General features: G+C 46.9%; 1 protein-coding gene across 1 annotated transcript; it reads right to left on the reverse strand.

Annotated features, from left to right (window-relative positions):
* Window positions 1–73: 73 nt before the first annotated feature.
* NR2C2AP (nuclear receptor 2C2 associated protein) lies at window positions 74–12,848 on the reverse strand. Its single transcript, XM_081939191.1, has 6 exons — window positions 12,683–12,848; window positions 6,502–6,600; window positions 4,665–4,755; window positions 3,763–3,868; window positions 3,218–3,286; window positions 74–777 (listed from the first exon to the last, which is right to left on the reverse strand). Exons 2-6 carry the CDS (start codon window positions 6,540–6,542, stop codon window positions 662–664), a joined length of 423 nt encoding a protein of 140 aa, XP_081795317.1. The 5' UTR covers window positions 6,543–6,600; window positions 12,683–12,848; the 3' UTR covers window positions 74–661.
* Window positions 12,849–15,343: the final 2,495 nt, after the last annotated feature.

The raw sequence follows: 15,343 nt of genomic DNA on the forward strand, positions 1-15,343 counted from the left end.
AAGACATTTGCTGGTGAGCTTTGCCCCATTTTACCATCTTTCATGCCGCCATTGTTAAGTGAGTCACTGCCGTTGATAAATTCCTTACCCGCTTGTTGAGCGAATCTGAAAGTCCAGTTCCCTCTTGAAAAAAGCACCTTTGGGACATGTGCTTTGCCAAACACCTGAATCCTGATCCTATGATTGCAGGGACAGTGCAATGTTGTGGGTCACTTTTTTTCAGGGACGTTATAACTGAGTACATTGTTGTACATCAAGGACTATCTGTACTAGCCCAGATTTCAAGTTAGAACCAGAGGCCCTTTCCTTTCAGCATGGAAAATGTCGGGGTTTTTAAAAACAAAACCACTAGTTGGCACACTCAAGAACGAAACTGTTTTTTCCCCCAGCCGTTCAAAGTTCTCCTGACATAGGAGAAAAACAGCAAGGAAGGAAGTTCATTTGTTATCAAAGCACCGAACTCAAATCAGTCAAATCTAGTTCACACCATCTTAGAAGTCCCAGACTGGTATTTAACAGATTAACAGAGTTGGAAGGGACCTTGGAAGTCATCTAGTCCAACCTTCCGCCCAAGCAGAGGACTCTACACCATTTCTGACAGAGGGAAGTCCAGTCCAGTCTGCCAGCTTCACAAATCCTTCAGCTTTTGCTTCCTTCTCTATCAAAGTTTCTGCCCGAGGATATCGAGATGGTAGATGATAATTCGGCCAAAGAAATCTGAGCTGTTTTGAAAAGTGATTTTCAGTTTATCCAGTGGTTCTGCTTTGAATGGGAAGCTGTAGAGGAAGCGGGAGTTAAGGAACAGACGATGTGAATAGAAATAGTATAGAAATACAATCCCCCAAATAATAAATAGAATAGAATAAATAGAATAAATTTAATTTGTTAGCCGCTCCCTCTCCAAAAGGACTCGGGGCGGCGTACAATAAAAAACCCATACATATATACATATACATACAATACATATACACATACATACAAACACATACATGTATCCGGAGGAGGTAACACTCGTTAAAAGCATAGTAATAATAAAATTAAAATTAACAATTAAAATACCCTCAGTTAAAATTACAAATTTAAAAAGATTGTCAGGAGCAATGGGATAAAACTATGGTTGAGCCAGGCCAGCTAATTGGAAAAGGTGGGTCTTGAGCTTTACACGGAAGGAGCGGAGATCGGAGGTAATCCTGATGTCAGGGGGGAGGTCATTCCACAGGGCTGGGCCCATCATAGAGAAGGCTCTGCTCCTAGGCGCCGCCCCCCAACACTGTTTAGTGGACGGCACCTGGAGAAGTCCCTCTCTGTGCGAGCGGATTGGTCGTAGGGATGTATGGGGCAGGATGCGATCCCGCAGGTAACTAGGTCCTGTGCCATGGAGCGCTTTAAAGATCGTAATCAAAACCTTGAAACGCACCCGATAGACCACAGGAAGCCAGTGCAGCTCGCGCAGGAGAGGTGTTACATGGGAGTATCTGGTACTCCCCATAATCACCCGCGCGGCCGCATTCTGGACCAACTGCAGTCTCCGAGTGCATCTCAAGGGAAGCCCCATGTAGAGAGCATTGCAGTAGTCTAGGCGAGACATCACCAGCGCATGAGTGACTGTGCGTAAGGCATCCCGGTCCAATAGGGGGTGCAATTGGAGCACCAGGCGAACCTGGTGGAACGCCCCCCTTGCCACGGCTGTTACATGGTCGTCCATGGACAGCCGGGCATCCAGGAGGACGCCCAAATTGCGCGCCCGCTCCATGGGGGCCAGTTGCACGCCCCCGATGGCCAGAGATGGAAGCAACTGGTTGAACCGGGGGGCCGGAAGCCACAGCCACTCCGTCTTGGAGGGGTTGAGTTTGAGTCGGTTGTCATCCATCCAGACCCGTACGGCCTCCAAGCACCGGGACATCATTTTGATGGCCTCGTTGGGGTGGTTCGGGGTGGAAATGTACAGCTGAGTATCATCAGCGTACAGATGATATCCCACCCCGAAACCACGAATGATCTCGCCCAGCGGCTTCATATATGTGTTGAACAGGAGCGGCGAGAGGACCGACCCCTGTGGCACCCCACAAGTGAGGGGGCTCAGGGTCGATCTCTGCTCCCCTGCCAACACACGTTGCGTCCGGCCGGAGAGGTAGGAGCCGAACCACCGTAAAACGGTGCCCCGAACCCCCAACCCCTCCAGCCGGTGCAACAGGATACCATGGTCGATGGTATCAAAAGCCGCCGAGAGGTCTAATAGGACCAGGACAGAGGAACAACCCCTATCTCTGGCCCTCCAGAGATCATCAACCAACGCGACCAAGGCCGTCTCCGTGCTGTGCCCGGGTCGGAAGCCGGACTGGCGCGGGTCTAGATAATCATTTTCCTCCAGGTGTCGTGGAAACTGATAGGCCACCACACTCTCTACAACCTTCGCTAAAAAGGGAAGGTTGGAGACAGGACGATAATTGGCTAGCTCCGTTGGGTCCAGGGAAGGCTTCTTGAGTAAGGGTCTCACCACCGCCTCTTTCAAGGCGGCTGGCAGAGACCCCTCGCCCAACGAAGCATTCACTAGGCCCAGGAGCCAGTCGCGTGTAACCTCCCAGGATGCCAGTACAAGCCAGGAGGGACACGGGTCCAATAAACATGTGGTAGGTCGCAGACGTCCACGTAACCTGTCCAAATCCTCGATGATAAACACAACTGGGGATGGAGATCCTTTATGGAGGTGTTACACCTAATGTGTATCTAAAATTATTTCTTATTATAGCAATGCATCTATAATGTGCACAGCAATAGCACTTAAGACTTATATACCGCTTCACAGTGCTTTACAGCCCTCTCTAAGCGCTTTACAGAATCAGCATAATTGCCCCCAACAATCCGGGTCCTCATTTTACCCACCTCGGAAGGATGGAAGGCTGAATCAACCTGGAGCCTGGTGAGGTTCGAACTGCTGGCAGTGAGCAGAGTCAGCCTGCAATACTGCATTCTAACCACAGGGTGGCTAAGGCTTAATTTACTGAAGAACCCATCAAATATGGCAGGGTGGAATATTCACAACTGGCATGTGGATAGAAAAGATTGTGAGGACGCAGGGAGAGATGCCAGAGGAACAAAATAGGAAACAAAGCGGCAATCACACCAGAAAACCCTGCAGGGGTGTATGTGAGCCATAGATCCACACATTTTTTTTTAATTTCAGTTCTTGGTGTTCTGAATTAGTTGGTAAAGGATATCTGGAGAGAATTGTTATCTTCAGGGTAGACTTCAGCAACAGTGGAGAGCTCTTCTCCTTTCCGGCCCCCTTTGGAAGTTTGACGGCATAAAAATAAGTTGTGAAAATGTTTGGGAAGTGTTTTTCATTAGTATTATCAGGCACATTTCACAATGAAAAGAATTTGGAAAGGAAAAGTACTGAGGAACAGACAGTACAGGTGGTCCTCAACTTGCAACTGGCTGTTTAGTGACCGTTCAAAGTTATGACAGATTTCCCTGAGGTTACTTATGACATACTTCAGAAGTTCTCATGGCTGAATCTTCATAATGTGACCAGATGTTGGTGCTGACAACTGGCCAGCCCTTTGCAGCCCTTTGCAGCTTAACCAATTTGGTTGTATTTAAGTACAATGACAATAAAGATTATACTTCTACATAACACCAGCACATTAAATGCATTTAAATATGTAAAACACACACAGACACACACACACCTGTCTCTCAGGTGGAAAAAGACTGAGCAAGGACATGCATTTTTAACTGTGGGTGAGGTTTTTTTTTTACCTTGGAGAATGCATTTTCGGCTTGCAAAGCCCCCCTGGAATTGAATTTGAATTTGAGACGCCTGGACGGTCTGAGGAAATTCCATTGTCAGCCACTGGATGGCACCCTAATACAGCAAAAAACAGGACATCGCCAGTTTAAGAGAGCCTTCCGGAGCCGTCCCAACTTCATCAGCCTGGGGCTGCCTGTTTACCGCCGGCTTGAAGAGCTTCCCTTGGGTCAATCAGGGACTTTGCGATGTCCCTGACACCAGCACGGCTTCGTCTTCCTGATCACCATCTCTGCGGGATGGTTTAGGTCCAAATGGACGGTCCAGCAGCAAAAGTATCAACGGCGGTCTCGGCGTGTCGAGACCACACTTTGTATCGTCGCGACGTTGACTCCTCCTCCATCGGATAAAAAATATCTAATAAACAAACAAGCGTTGCCCCAGCCCGCAAGTGAGTTGTAAGGTTCAATAGAAGTGTTTGTGAATGCTCCAGGCAAAAGTAGGATGTTACTTATAAGACTTGGGAACTGTGTATGTCTACTTTAATGAAAAGAAGGACTAGGGGAGACATGATAGCATTGTTCCGATATCTCAGGGGCTGCCACAAAGAAGAGGGAGTCAAACTATTCTCCAAGGCACCTGAGGGTAGAACAAGAAGCAATGGGTGGAAACTAATCAAGGAGAGAAGCAACTTAGAACTGAGGAGAAATTTCCTGACAGTTAGAAGAATTAATCAGTGGAACAGCTTGTCTCCAGAAGTTGTGAATGCCCCAACACTGGAAGTCTTTAAGATGATGTTGGATAGCCATTTGTCTGAAACGGTATAGGGTTTCCTGCCTAGGCAGGGGGTTGGACTAGAAGATCTGCAAGGTCCCTTCCCACTCTGCTATTGTATTATTGTATTGTACTTCACCTGGTCTGAGCTCCAACTGGTTTCCTCATTTCCGTCAAACATGTACTTCTTTCCAAATTGCTTCACCTCTCGGTTGAGGACAGAGCTCACCCTGCAGAAAATGAAAAGCAAGAGTGAAGGAGAGATTTTTTTTTTCCAGATTTCAATGCAAAGCTAAGCAGTAGCAGAGAAATTTTGTACTTTTGATTGCAGAATAATAGAATTGGAAGGGACCGTCAAGGTCTTCTAGTCCAGGGGTCAGCAAACTGCGGCTCTGGAGCCTTATGTGGCTCTTTCCTCCCTCTGCTGCGGCTTCGTCACCGGTCGGCGCCACAATTTTGAGAGGAGCTTCCGTTGTGGGGGGAGAGAAAAGCACAGTACGCCAAGAGGAGACTCTATGGCAAAGGGAGGGTTTTCCAGTTGTCTCCACAATCGATAGGGCTTTTGGTTAGACAGGTAGAGGAAAAAGTATGCCATGCTAGGAGGAGACTCTATGGTGGGGGAACTGAACTTCCGGTCAGCTCCAGAATTGAATGGGGGGCTTCCGGTTAGGACCTTTGTGGCTCCCGGTGTTTTCTTTTCTGTGGGAAATGTCTCCAAATAAATGGCTCTTTGAGTGTTTAAGTTTGCCGACCCCTGTACTAGTCCAACCCACTGCTCAACCATTTCAGGCAAATGGTTCTCCAATCTCTTCTTGAAAACCTCCAGCAATGAAGCCCCCACAACCTCTGGAGGCAAGCCATCCCACTGATTAATTGTTCCGAGAGGAAATTTCTCCATGCAGATAGTCCTTGACTTACAACAGTTCACTGAGTGACCATTTGAACGGCACCGGAAAATGTGACTTAGGACCATTTCTGCACACTTATGACTGCTGCAGCATAGTCACGTGATCAGATGCCTGGCAACTCGTTCTCATTTAACGATGGTTGCAGTGTCCTGAGGTCATGGGGTCACCTTTTGCGATCTTCTGACTGGCAAAGTCAATGGGGAAGCCAGTGTTGTGGCCTGCCAGCAGCTGGCGGAGCTAGCAGCAGACTCACAGTGAGGAGGTTGGGGGGGAACATGGGCCAGTCCTGGAGTCTGGGGAAGGCTCTGATGAGGGCTCTGTGTCGGAGGAAGAGGGGGGACCAGGGCTGTCCAATAGTTATCAGCTGCCTTCGGAGTTGGAGATCTGTGGGGCAGAAGAACAGGTGGAGCCTGTTCCCAATGTGTGCACATGTGCAAAGCTGCCAGGAGAAGGGAACAGCTAGGGAACAAGGGCCAACTTGGGAGTAAATCCACAGGTAGATGGTGAATGGCCCCTCCCATAGGGAATAAAGAGGAGCGAAAGGGGAGTGGAGTTTGCAGGAGGCAATTAGTTCAATTCCTTAGGGTGAAGATCTACTCCTGACTTCTTGCCAAGTAATTGCTGCTACAGCATGGCGTTTTGAAGATATCAGCCTGGCAGCTCTCCAAGCCTGATAAAAGGTCTGTAGTTGTGAAACCTCACGAATGACTGTTTGCCAGGACTTTGCTGGAGAGGAATTCCCTTTAACAGAAATAAAAGAGGTTTTATCGGGACGAGGAGTCGGCTTCATGATCTTGGGAAGCCTACGTCAGGACATTCAGACTGACGTAACCACCATGTTACTCAATTTAATAAGTGCAGTGATTCTCATAATAACTGCAGCAAGAAAGGTTGTAAAACGGGGCAAAGCTCACTTAACAACTGTTTCGCTTAGCAACAGGATTTTGGGGCTCACTTGTGGTTGCAGGTCAAGGACTACCTGTCATTCTAGGTTGGATTCTCTCTTTCATAAGCTTCCATCTGTTGCTCTTAGCAATTTCAAAAACGAAGACCCAAAGATACACTCACCTGCTTATAGTTTCAGAGCAAATCAGGGAAGACATGGCCATGCCTTTTGCTTCCGGTCAGATAAAACACAACTGTCCTTTCGATGGCTGCAGTCGGTCACTTTGATTAAAGAAGAATCAGAACAAAATGAATTTGGAATCAGTCTTACCAGATCATTCTTAGAACTAACACACGTTTCCCAACCTTGGCAACCTTGGACTTCAACTCCCAGAATTCCCCAGCCAGTCCCCATTCAGCTCCCTGTGAATTAAGCAGATACAATAGTAGAGTTGGAAGGGACCTTGGAGGTCTTCTAGTCCAACCCCCTGCCTAGGCAGGAAACCCTATACCGTTTCAGACAAATAGCTATCCAACATCTTCTTAAAGACTTCCAGTGTTGGGGCATTCACAACTTCTGGAGGCAAGCTGTTCCCCTGATTAATTGTTCTAACTGTCAGGAAATTTCTCCTTAGTTCTAGGTTGCTTCTCTTCTTGATTAGTTTCCACCTATTGCTTCTTGTTCTGCCCTCAGGTGCCTTGGAGAATAGTTTTACTCCCTCTTCTTTGTGGCAACCCCTGAGATACTGGAACAATGCTATCATGTCTCCCCTAGTCCTTCTTTCTCTTAAGCTAAACATACCCAGTTCCTGCAACTATTCTTCATATGTTTTAGTCTCCAGTCCCCTAATCCTCTTTGTTGCTCTTCTCTGCACTCTTTCTAGAGTCTCCACATCTTTTTTACAACATGGCGACCAGAACTGAATGCCGTATTCCAAGTGTGGCCTTACCAAGGCATTATAAAGTGGTATTAACACTTCACATGGTCTTGATTCTATCCCTCTGTTGATGCAGCCTAGGACTGTGTTGTCTTTTTTGGCAGCTGCTGCACACTGCTGGCTCATATTTAAATGGTTGTCCACTAAGACTCCAAGATCCCTCTCACAGTTACTACTACTGAGCAAGGTACCACCTATACTGTACCTGTGCATTTTGTTTTTGTTGCCTAAATGTAGAACCTTACTCTTTAAGATTTTAGGGTTACGTCTGATTTAGATAATTGCCATTTTATAGATAAAAGTATGGGCTCTAATTCTAGACTTGCATGATCTAGTGATTAAGGCACGAGGACAGAAACGGGGAGATTGGGAGTTCTAGTCCTGCCTTAGGCATGAAAGCTGACTGGGTGATTTTGAACCCGTCATTCTCTGCCCAATTCACCTCACAGGCTTGTTGTTGTGAGGAAAAGAGGAGGAGGGAAGAATATTAGGTACGTAGGCTGCCTTGAGTTTTTATACAAATAATAAAGGCAAGACATACTAAGTAAATAAATAGATGAATAAAATTAATCAAAGCCATTAGAGAGCTATAGAAAGAAGGATCCACGCTGGGACCACTGAAGGAGGAATTGTTCAAAATATAGTGGCAAACAGACCTCTCTAAGATAACAATAAAAACAACTGGATTTTATCTGTAGAATTATATGAGGTTTTTATTTTAGCGGCTGGCTCCCCCATTTTCTCTCAGTTCTAATTTTTTTAAGTCATCCTAATGTCAGGGTTCCAAATAGCATCCAAAATTAAATCAGAGTCCAAGGCAAAGTATTGCTCTCAGTTCCAATTTATTAAGAGAGCCACGTTGGCACATCTGGGAACTGAGAGCAATACTTTGCCTTGGACTCTGATTTAATTTTGGATGTTATTTGGAACCTGACATTAACCCAAATCTCTTTGGATTCCTAAAAACGCTCCATCTCGCTAGGCGTCAATTTGGGTGGCCGAGCTCTGCTAGGGAAGGTTACGTAAAAAGCTGTGTTACTTGCGTAACGATGAAAATACGACCGGGGAAGCCCCCTGGACTACTACAACGTGTGGCCAGCCCTAGCCGACCATGGGAAGAGATCGCAATGGACTTCATCATCGAGCTCCCAGACAGGAGCGGGAATAGAGTAATCTGGACAGTTATTGATTTGTTTTCCAAGCAGGTGCATTTCATCGCTTGCTCAGGGTTCCCGTCCGCAAAGAAATTAGCGAAAATGTTTGTGAAACACATTTTATCGCCTGCACGGGGTGCCCAAGAGAATCATTTCAGACCGTGGAGTCCAGTTCACCGCCAAGTTCTGGAGAGAGTTCCTGAGGGACATTGGATCCACCCAAGGACTGAGCACAGTGCTTCATCCCCGCACGAACGGCACAGCAGAGAGAGCCAATGCGCTGGCAGTATTTTGGATGTTATTTGGAATCCTGACACCTACTGAAAGGTTATTTTGCAACGCCAAGTGTCCTAAAATGTTGCTAAAGTAATACAGATTATTTTAATTCAAGTAATTTTAAAAAGAGTCAAGTTCCAGAGATATACCAGTGTCTCACGTGTAATTATAGTTTGCTCACGTGCCAGAATGCCTAGGTAGAAAAAAGCTTATTTTAAATCTCTGTGTGATTTATGAAGCCACCCACCTATTATATTTAGCCTTACAATTAAGCCATGGTTTAAAACATTCCTTTTTAATTAGGCTTTAAACTGAATTAACATTTTAATTAAAACATTAACACTTTAGTGTCTAAACATCTAGGCTAACGGCCTAAACATTAGGTTTTAATATTAGTATGAACTGGGGAGATATGATAGCAGTGTTCCAATATCTCAGGGGTTGCCACAAAGAAGAGGGAGTCAAACTATTCTCCAAGGCACCTGAGGGTAGAACAAGAAGCAATGGGTGGAAACTAATCAAGGAGAGAAGCAACTTAGAACTGAGGACAAACTTCCTGATAGTTAGAACAATTAATCAGTGGAACAGCTTGCCTCCAGAAGTTGCGAATGGCTCAACACTGGAAGTCTTTAAGAAGATGTTGGATAACCATTTGTCTGGAACAATATAGGGTTTCCTGCCTAGGCAGCGGGTTGGACTAGAAGACCTCCAAGGTCCCTTCCAACTCTGCTATTGTATTCTATTCAATAGCACTTAACACTTAGATACAGCTTTACAGTGCTTTACCTCTAAGCGGTTTACAGAGTCAGCTTATTGCCTGCAACAATCTGAGTCCTCATTTCACCAACCTTGTCAGGCTGAGTCAACCAATTTGTTAAGTGAATCACAGCAGTTCTTAACTTAGTGACACGGTGGTTAAGTGAACTTGGCTTCCCCATTGACTTTGCTTGTCAGAAGGTCGCAAAAGTTGATCACATGACCCTGGGAAACTGCAAGCATCATAGATGTGAGTTAGTTGTCAAGCATCCAAATGTAAATCACGAGACCATGGTCGTGCAGCAATGGTCATAAGTGTGAAAAATGGTCATGAGTCACTTTTTCCAATGCCATTGTAACTTCGAGCAGTCACTAAATGGAACTGCTGTAAGTTTATTTATTTTATTTATTTATTTTATTGAACTTATTAGTCGCCCCCTCTCCCCACAGGGACTCGGGGCGACGTACAGAGCAATAATCAAGATAGCACCATAAAATCGTGCAGAGGAGGTAAAAATAAGTCCATAAATAAGCATACTTACAAAGTTTAAAACCCCAAAAATATTAAAAACAAAATTTCCCATTGTAAAATGACCTGGGGTGGCAAGATAGTAACGTTATGCCAGGCCGGCTTGACAAAACAGGTAGGTCTTCAGCTTCATACGGAAGGAGCGAAGATCGGTTGTTGTCCGGATGTCTGGGGGGAGGTCATTCCAAAGGGTAGGGCCCACCACAGAGAAGGCCCTACTCCTGGGCACCGTCCCCAGGCACTCTCTAGAGGACGGCACCCGGAGTAGCCCCTCCCTGTGTGAGCGAGTGGGTCGCAGGGATGTATGGGGCAGGACGCGATCCCGCAGGTAACTAGGCCCTGTGCCATGGAGCGCTTTGAAGATGGTAACCAGTACCTTGAAGCGCACCCGGTAGGCCACAGGAAGCCAGTGCAGCTCGCGCAGGATAGGTGTTATATGGGAGAATCTCGATCTCCCCATAATAACCCGCGCGGCTGCATTCTGGACCAACTGCAGTCTCCGGGCGCACCTCAAGGGGAGCCCCATGTAGAGAGCGTTACAGTAGTCCAGGCGGGACGTCACCATCGCGTGAGTGACTGTGCGCAAGGCCTCCCGGTCCAAAAGGGGCCGCAACTGGCGCACGAGGCGAACCTGGAGGAACGCCCCCCTTGCCACGGTCGCCACGTGATCTTCTAAGGTCAGCCGATCGTCAAGGAGGACGCCCAAGTTGCGCGCCCCTTCCACCGGGGCTAATTGCTCATCCCCGATGGTCAGCGATGGAATATGCTGATTGAATCGGGAAGCCGGGAACCACAGCCACTCTGTCTTGGAGGGGTTGAGCCTGAGCCTGCTGTCATCCATCCAGACCCGTACGGCTTCCAGACATCGGGTCATCACTTCGACAGCCTCGTCGGGGTGGTTTGGGGTGGAAATGTACAACTGAGTATCATCAGCGTACAGATGGTAACTCACCCCAAAACCACGGATGATCTCGCCCAGCGGCTTCATATATATGTTGAACAAGAGAGGCGAGAGAATCGACCCCTGTGGAACCCCACAAATGAGGGGCCTTGCGGTCGACCTCTGCTCCCCCGTCAACACACATTGCGTCCGGCCAGAGAGGTAGGAGTGGAACCACCGTAGCACGGTGCCTCCAATCCCCAACCCCTCCAGCCGGCGCAATAGGATACCATGGTCGATGGTATCGAAGGCCGCCGAGAGATCTAATAGAACAAGGATGGAGGAACAACCCTCATCCTTTGCCCTCCAGAGATCATCCACCAACGCGACCAAGGCCGTCTCCGTGCTGTGACCGAGTCGGAAGCCGGACTGGCGCGGGTCTAGATAATCATCTTCCTCCAGGTGACGCGGAAACTGCTGAGCCACCACACTCTCAACAACCTTTGCTAAAAAAGGAAGGTTGGAGACAGGACGATAATTTGCTAGTTCCTTTGGGTCCAGAGAAGGCTTCTTGAGCAGGGGCCTGACCACCGCCTCTTTCAGGGCGGCCGGCATCCGGCCCTCCCCCAACGAAGCGTTCACCAGCCCCAGTAGCCAGCCTCGTGAGCCCTCCCAGGAGGCCAGCACCAACCAGGAGGGACACGGGTCCAGTAAACATGTGGTGGCCCGCAGTCGCCCGCGCAACCTGTCCAAATCTTTGATGACAACAGGGTCAAACTCCTCCCAGCATGGTCTCTCAAGACTAGTCTCGGACGTCCCCACTGGAGCACTGGAGTGGGTCCAACCTCTCCGGATATGATCGATTTTATCCTGCAGGAACTCTCCAAATTCCTCTGCCCTGCCCTGCAATGGGGGGTCCCGCTGCTCCTGTGACAGAAGGGAGCGGGTCACCCGAAACAGGGCAGCAGGGCGGTTCTCTGCGGACGCTATAAGAGTGGCACAATACTGACGTTTGGTCACTCTTATTGCCACAAGGTAGGTCCTTATGTAGGCTCTTACCTGTGTTCGGTCAGCTTCGGAGCGGGAGGATCTCCACTTACTCTCCAGGCGTTGAGGATTTCCTGTATTCAAAGGAATGCCAGCTTCTCACAATGCAATATAGGGAGTACTCAACTTACAACAGTTCATTTAATGACCGCTCAAAGTTACAACATCATTGAAAACGGACTTACGACCAGTTTTCACACTTATGACCGTTGTAGCATCTCCATGGTCACTTGATTTACATTCAGATGCTTGACAACCAACTCACACTTATGATGGTCGCAGTGTCCCGGGGTCATTTTACGACCTTCTGATAAGCAAAGTCAAGAGGGAAGCCAGGTTCTCTTACTGCAGTGATTCACTTAACAATCGGGGCAAGAAAAGCCGTAAAATGGGGCAAAACTCACTCAACAATTTTGTCACTTAAAAACATACATTTTGGGCTCCATTGTTGTAATAAGTTGAGGACTACCTGCCCACTTTTTGTGTGAGAGCTCTAACCGGGAATTTAATCCCCAAATCCATGTTTTTTTTATGCTTGGCAACTTTTAGACGGTGTGGACTTCAACTCCCAGAATTCAGCAGGGCTGGCTGGGGAACTCTGGGAATTGAAGTCCTTTCCTCTTAAAGTCGCAAAGCTTGGGGGGAAAAACCTGATCTTTAGATTCAATCTCCCCCCCACCCTCTTTCCAGCATGGAAATTAAAGTTATTTTGACAAAGCAATTGCAATGCACAAAAGGCAAAAGAACCACGGGAAAACTTTGGCCACCGGCTTTTTCTACTGACCTGCAAACTTTGCAGAGAGGAGCAGACCCCGAAAAAAAACACCGATTCACCCCCTATGGCTATTTCTTATTGTCTCCCATCCAGGCAGGAGGGGGGAAAAGCCATAGAAGCAGGAACAGAAGCAAAGAGTAGGAGAAATTCGCCTCGTGCCATTCACACTTCCGGTTTCCTGCAGCCCTGGAAAATCTTAAAGAGACACGACCGAAAAAAAAGACCTGCGGGGGGGGGGGGGGAATAAGCATTGTAATCCAAAATTGTAGGTTGCGTCACGCCTCCTCGTCCACCAGATGGCGGTAGCAGCCCAGCGGGGAGAAAAATCAGGACTGGATATTTAAAGCGGAGTTTATCAGAGATGGAAGGGAACTTGTAGGTCATCTAGTCCAACCCCCCACCCGAGCAGGTCTCTTCTTTGGAAGCGGTAACCATGCAAAATTGCAGAATAAATTTCCAGGAGGCTCAACCTTGTTCGGCGGTGAGATTCCCTTTTTTTGGGGGGGGGGGGCAAAATGAGAAAAATTACACAGAGTAACTGTAATAGTACAGGTAATTCTCATCTTGTGACCACAATGAAAGCCAATTTTTTTTTGATGCTGTGAGACATTTGTTAGGTGACCTTTGCCTCACGTTACAACCTTTCTCGCCGCAGTCGTTAAGTGGAATCACTGCAGGTGTTCAGTTAGTAACCCCCGGTTGGCCCGGAAAACTGGCTTCCCCGTGGACTTCGCTTGTCAGTGTAGGAAGTTAAAACTCACCCCTCTCCTAGGAAAATGAAATGTCCTGGGAAATATTGAAAAGGCAGCATATTATATTTCCATGGATCAGAAATGGAGAAACATGTTTTTAGGCAGGAACCAGACTCATTCTTAATACCTTTGTCAATGGGCCATTAAAGGCCTGAGTCAGTCTATTCTACATAACAAAGATATCCTTCATTCAGCTCCGGGGTGATGGGATTAAGGCATGATAGTATTAGCCCTTTACCCATCTCACCATAGGGCACCTGGAAAGAAGCAAGGCTCAACCAAACATGGACTCAAGGCAGCCTATAGAGTTGCCCCTGCATGGCCCCATGGGAGTCTGACCACCAATCAGAATACAAGATCAAGATCAAAGGCCAGAGAGGGCATAAAACCAGGGACTTTCAGCATCTCTGCCCATTTTTCTTCTTCACCCAACATCTGGAAGCATGTGATTCCTCTTTTCTGTTCAGGAGCTCAAGCCACGCGATCCTGTCCACCATTAAACCATCTTTCCAAGCAGCCTCCCTGTTCCCAGTGTCTTTTTCCCCCACTTGGAACTGGACATTTCTTCCAACATCAGAAGGTCGCAAAAGGAGATCACGTGACCTCAAGACATGTCATAAATATGAGTCAGTTGCCAAGGGTCTGAATTTTGATCACGTGACCATGGGGATGCTGCAATAGTCGTAAGTGTGAAAAACGGCCATAAGTCACATTTTTCATTGCCGTTGTAACTTTGAACGGTCACTAAATGAACCGTTGTAAGCTGAGGACCAGCTGTATATATAATAAATAATAACTATCATTATGTACAATTAATTATATACATTAAAAACAATTAATCAGTGGAACAACTTGCCTCCAGAAGTTATGAATGTTCCAACACTGATAGTTTTTAAGATGATGTTGGATAACCATTTGCCTAAAGTGAGGTAGGTGTCAGGGTTCCAAATAGCATCCAAAAGTAAATCAGAATCCAAGGCAAAGTACTGCTCAAAGTTCCAATTTATTTAGAGAGCCAAGTTGGCACATCTAGGAAAACCTGAATCTGAAAGCTTCCCGGTTTTCCCCACCTAGTTGAAAGTTCAAGATCTTGCCCCCACATCCACAAGTCCATCACATGGTCCAATCTCCTACTGCCATGCTGGCAGCTTCCACCCATCCAATTTCTGTCAGGTGCAGACCTGCAGAGACAAAGGATGACCTTGGCTTTCTAGAAAGAATGTTGTTATGGCTACATAGCATCTCACTCCTTACCATCCTCCCTCCCATTTTCCCACAATAGAAAATGCATAGTAGAATAATAGAAAGTGTGGCAGGCCAAAGATCCAAAAGAAAAGATGGCTGCCGGTCTGAGAAGTGGTTTGCCATTGCTTACTTCCTAGGGCTGGGGACAGAGAGAAAGGGAACGGCCCAAAATCAATCAGCTGGTTTTGGGCCTAAAGTGGGATTAGAACTCACAGTCTCGTGGTGACTGGCCCAAAATCAGCCAGTTGGTTTTCATGGCTAAGGCGGGACTAGAACTCACAGTCACCTGCAGATTGACCGAAAGTCATCCAACCGGCTTTCATGCGTAAGGTGGGACTACAACTCATGGTCTCCTGGTGATTGACCCCCCCCAATCGTCCAACTGGTTTCCATGCTTAAGGCGGGACCAGAACTCATAACATCCTGGGGAGCTGCAAAGAGGAAGCCACCCTGATCTCTATAAAGATATATCAATTTGCTAAATAAATATAAATTTAAAATATTAATACATCTTAATAGAAATATGCAAATTTGCTCAGTAAGTATCCATTTAAGGTTTTAATACATATTAATAGAACTATGTAAATTTGCTCAATAAATATACATTTAAGATATTAATACATATCGATAGTAATGTGCAGATTTGCTCAATACATATAAACCTAAGGTACTG

Source organism: Natrix helvetica (genome assembly GCF_964273705.1).
Source record: "Natrix helvetica genome assembly, chromosome: 1".
Classification (NCBI taxonomy): domain Eukaryota; kingdom Metazoa; phylum Chordata; class Lepidosauria; order Squamata; family Natricidae; genus Natrix; species Natrix helvetica.

What these genes read in the sequence shown, in the direction of transcription:
- NR2C2AP (XM_081939191.1), bottom strand. Translation starts at nt 6,542, where the DNA reads ATGGCCATGTCTTCCCTGATTTGCTCTGAAACTATAAGCAG. An exon ending in CCGAAAATGCATTCTCCAAG is followed by an intron (nt 3,287 to 3,762) that starts GTAAAAAAAAAA and finishes AAACTTCCAAAG; the next exon opens with GGGGCCGGAAAGGAGAAGAG. An exon ending in AGATAACAATTCTCTCCAGA is followed by an intron (nt 778 to 3,217) that starts TATCCTTTACCA and finishes GCTTCCTCTACA; the next exon opens with GCTTCCCATTCAAAGCAGAA.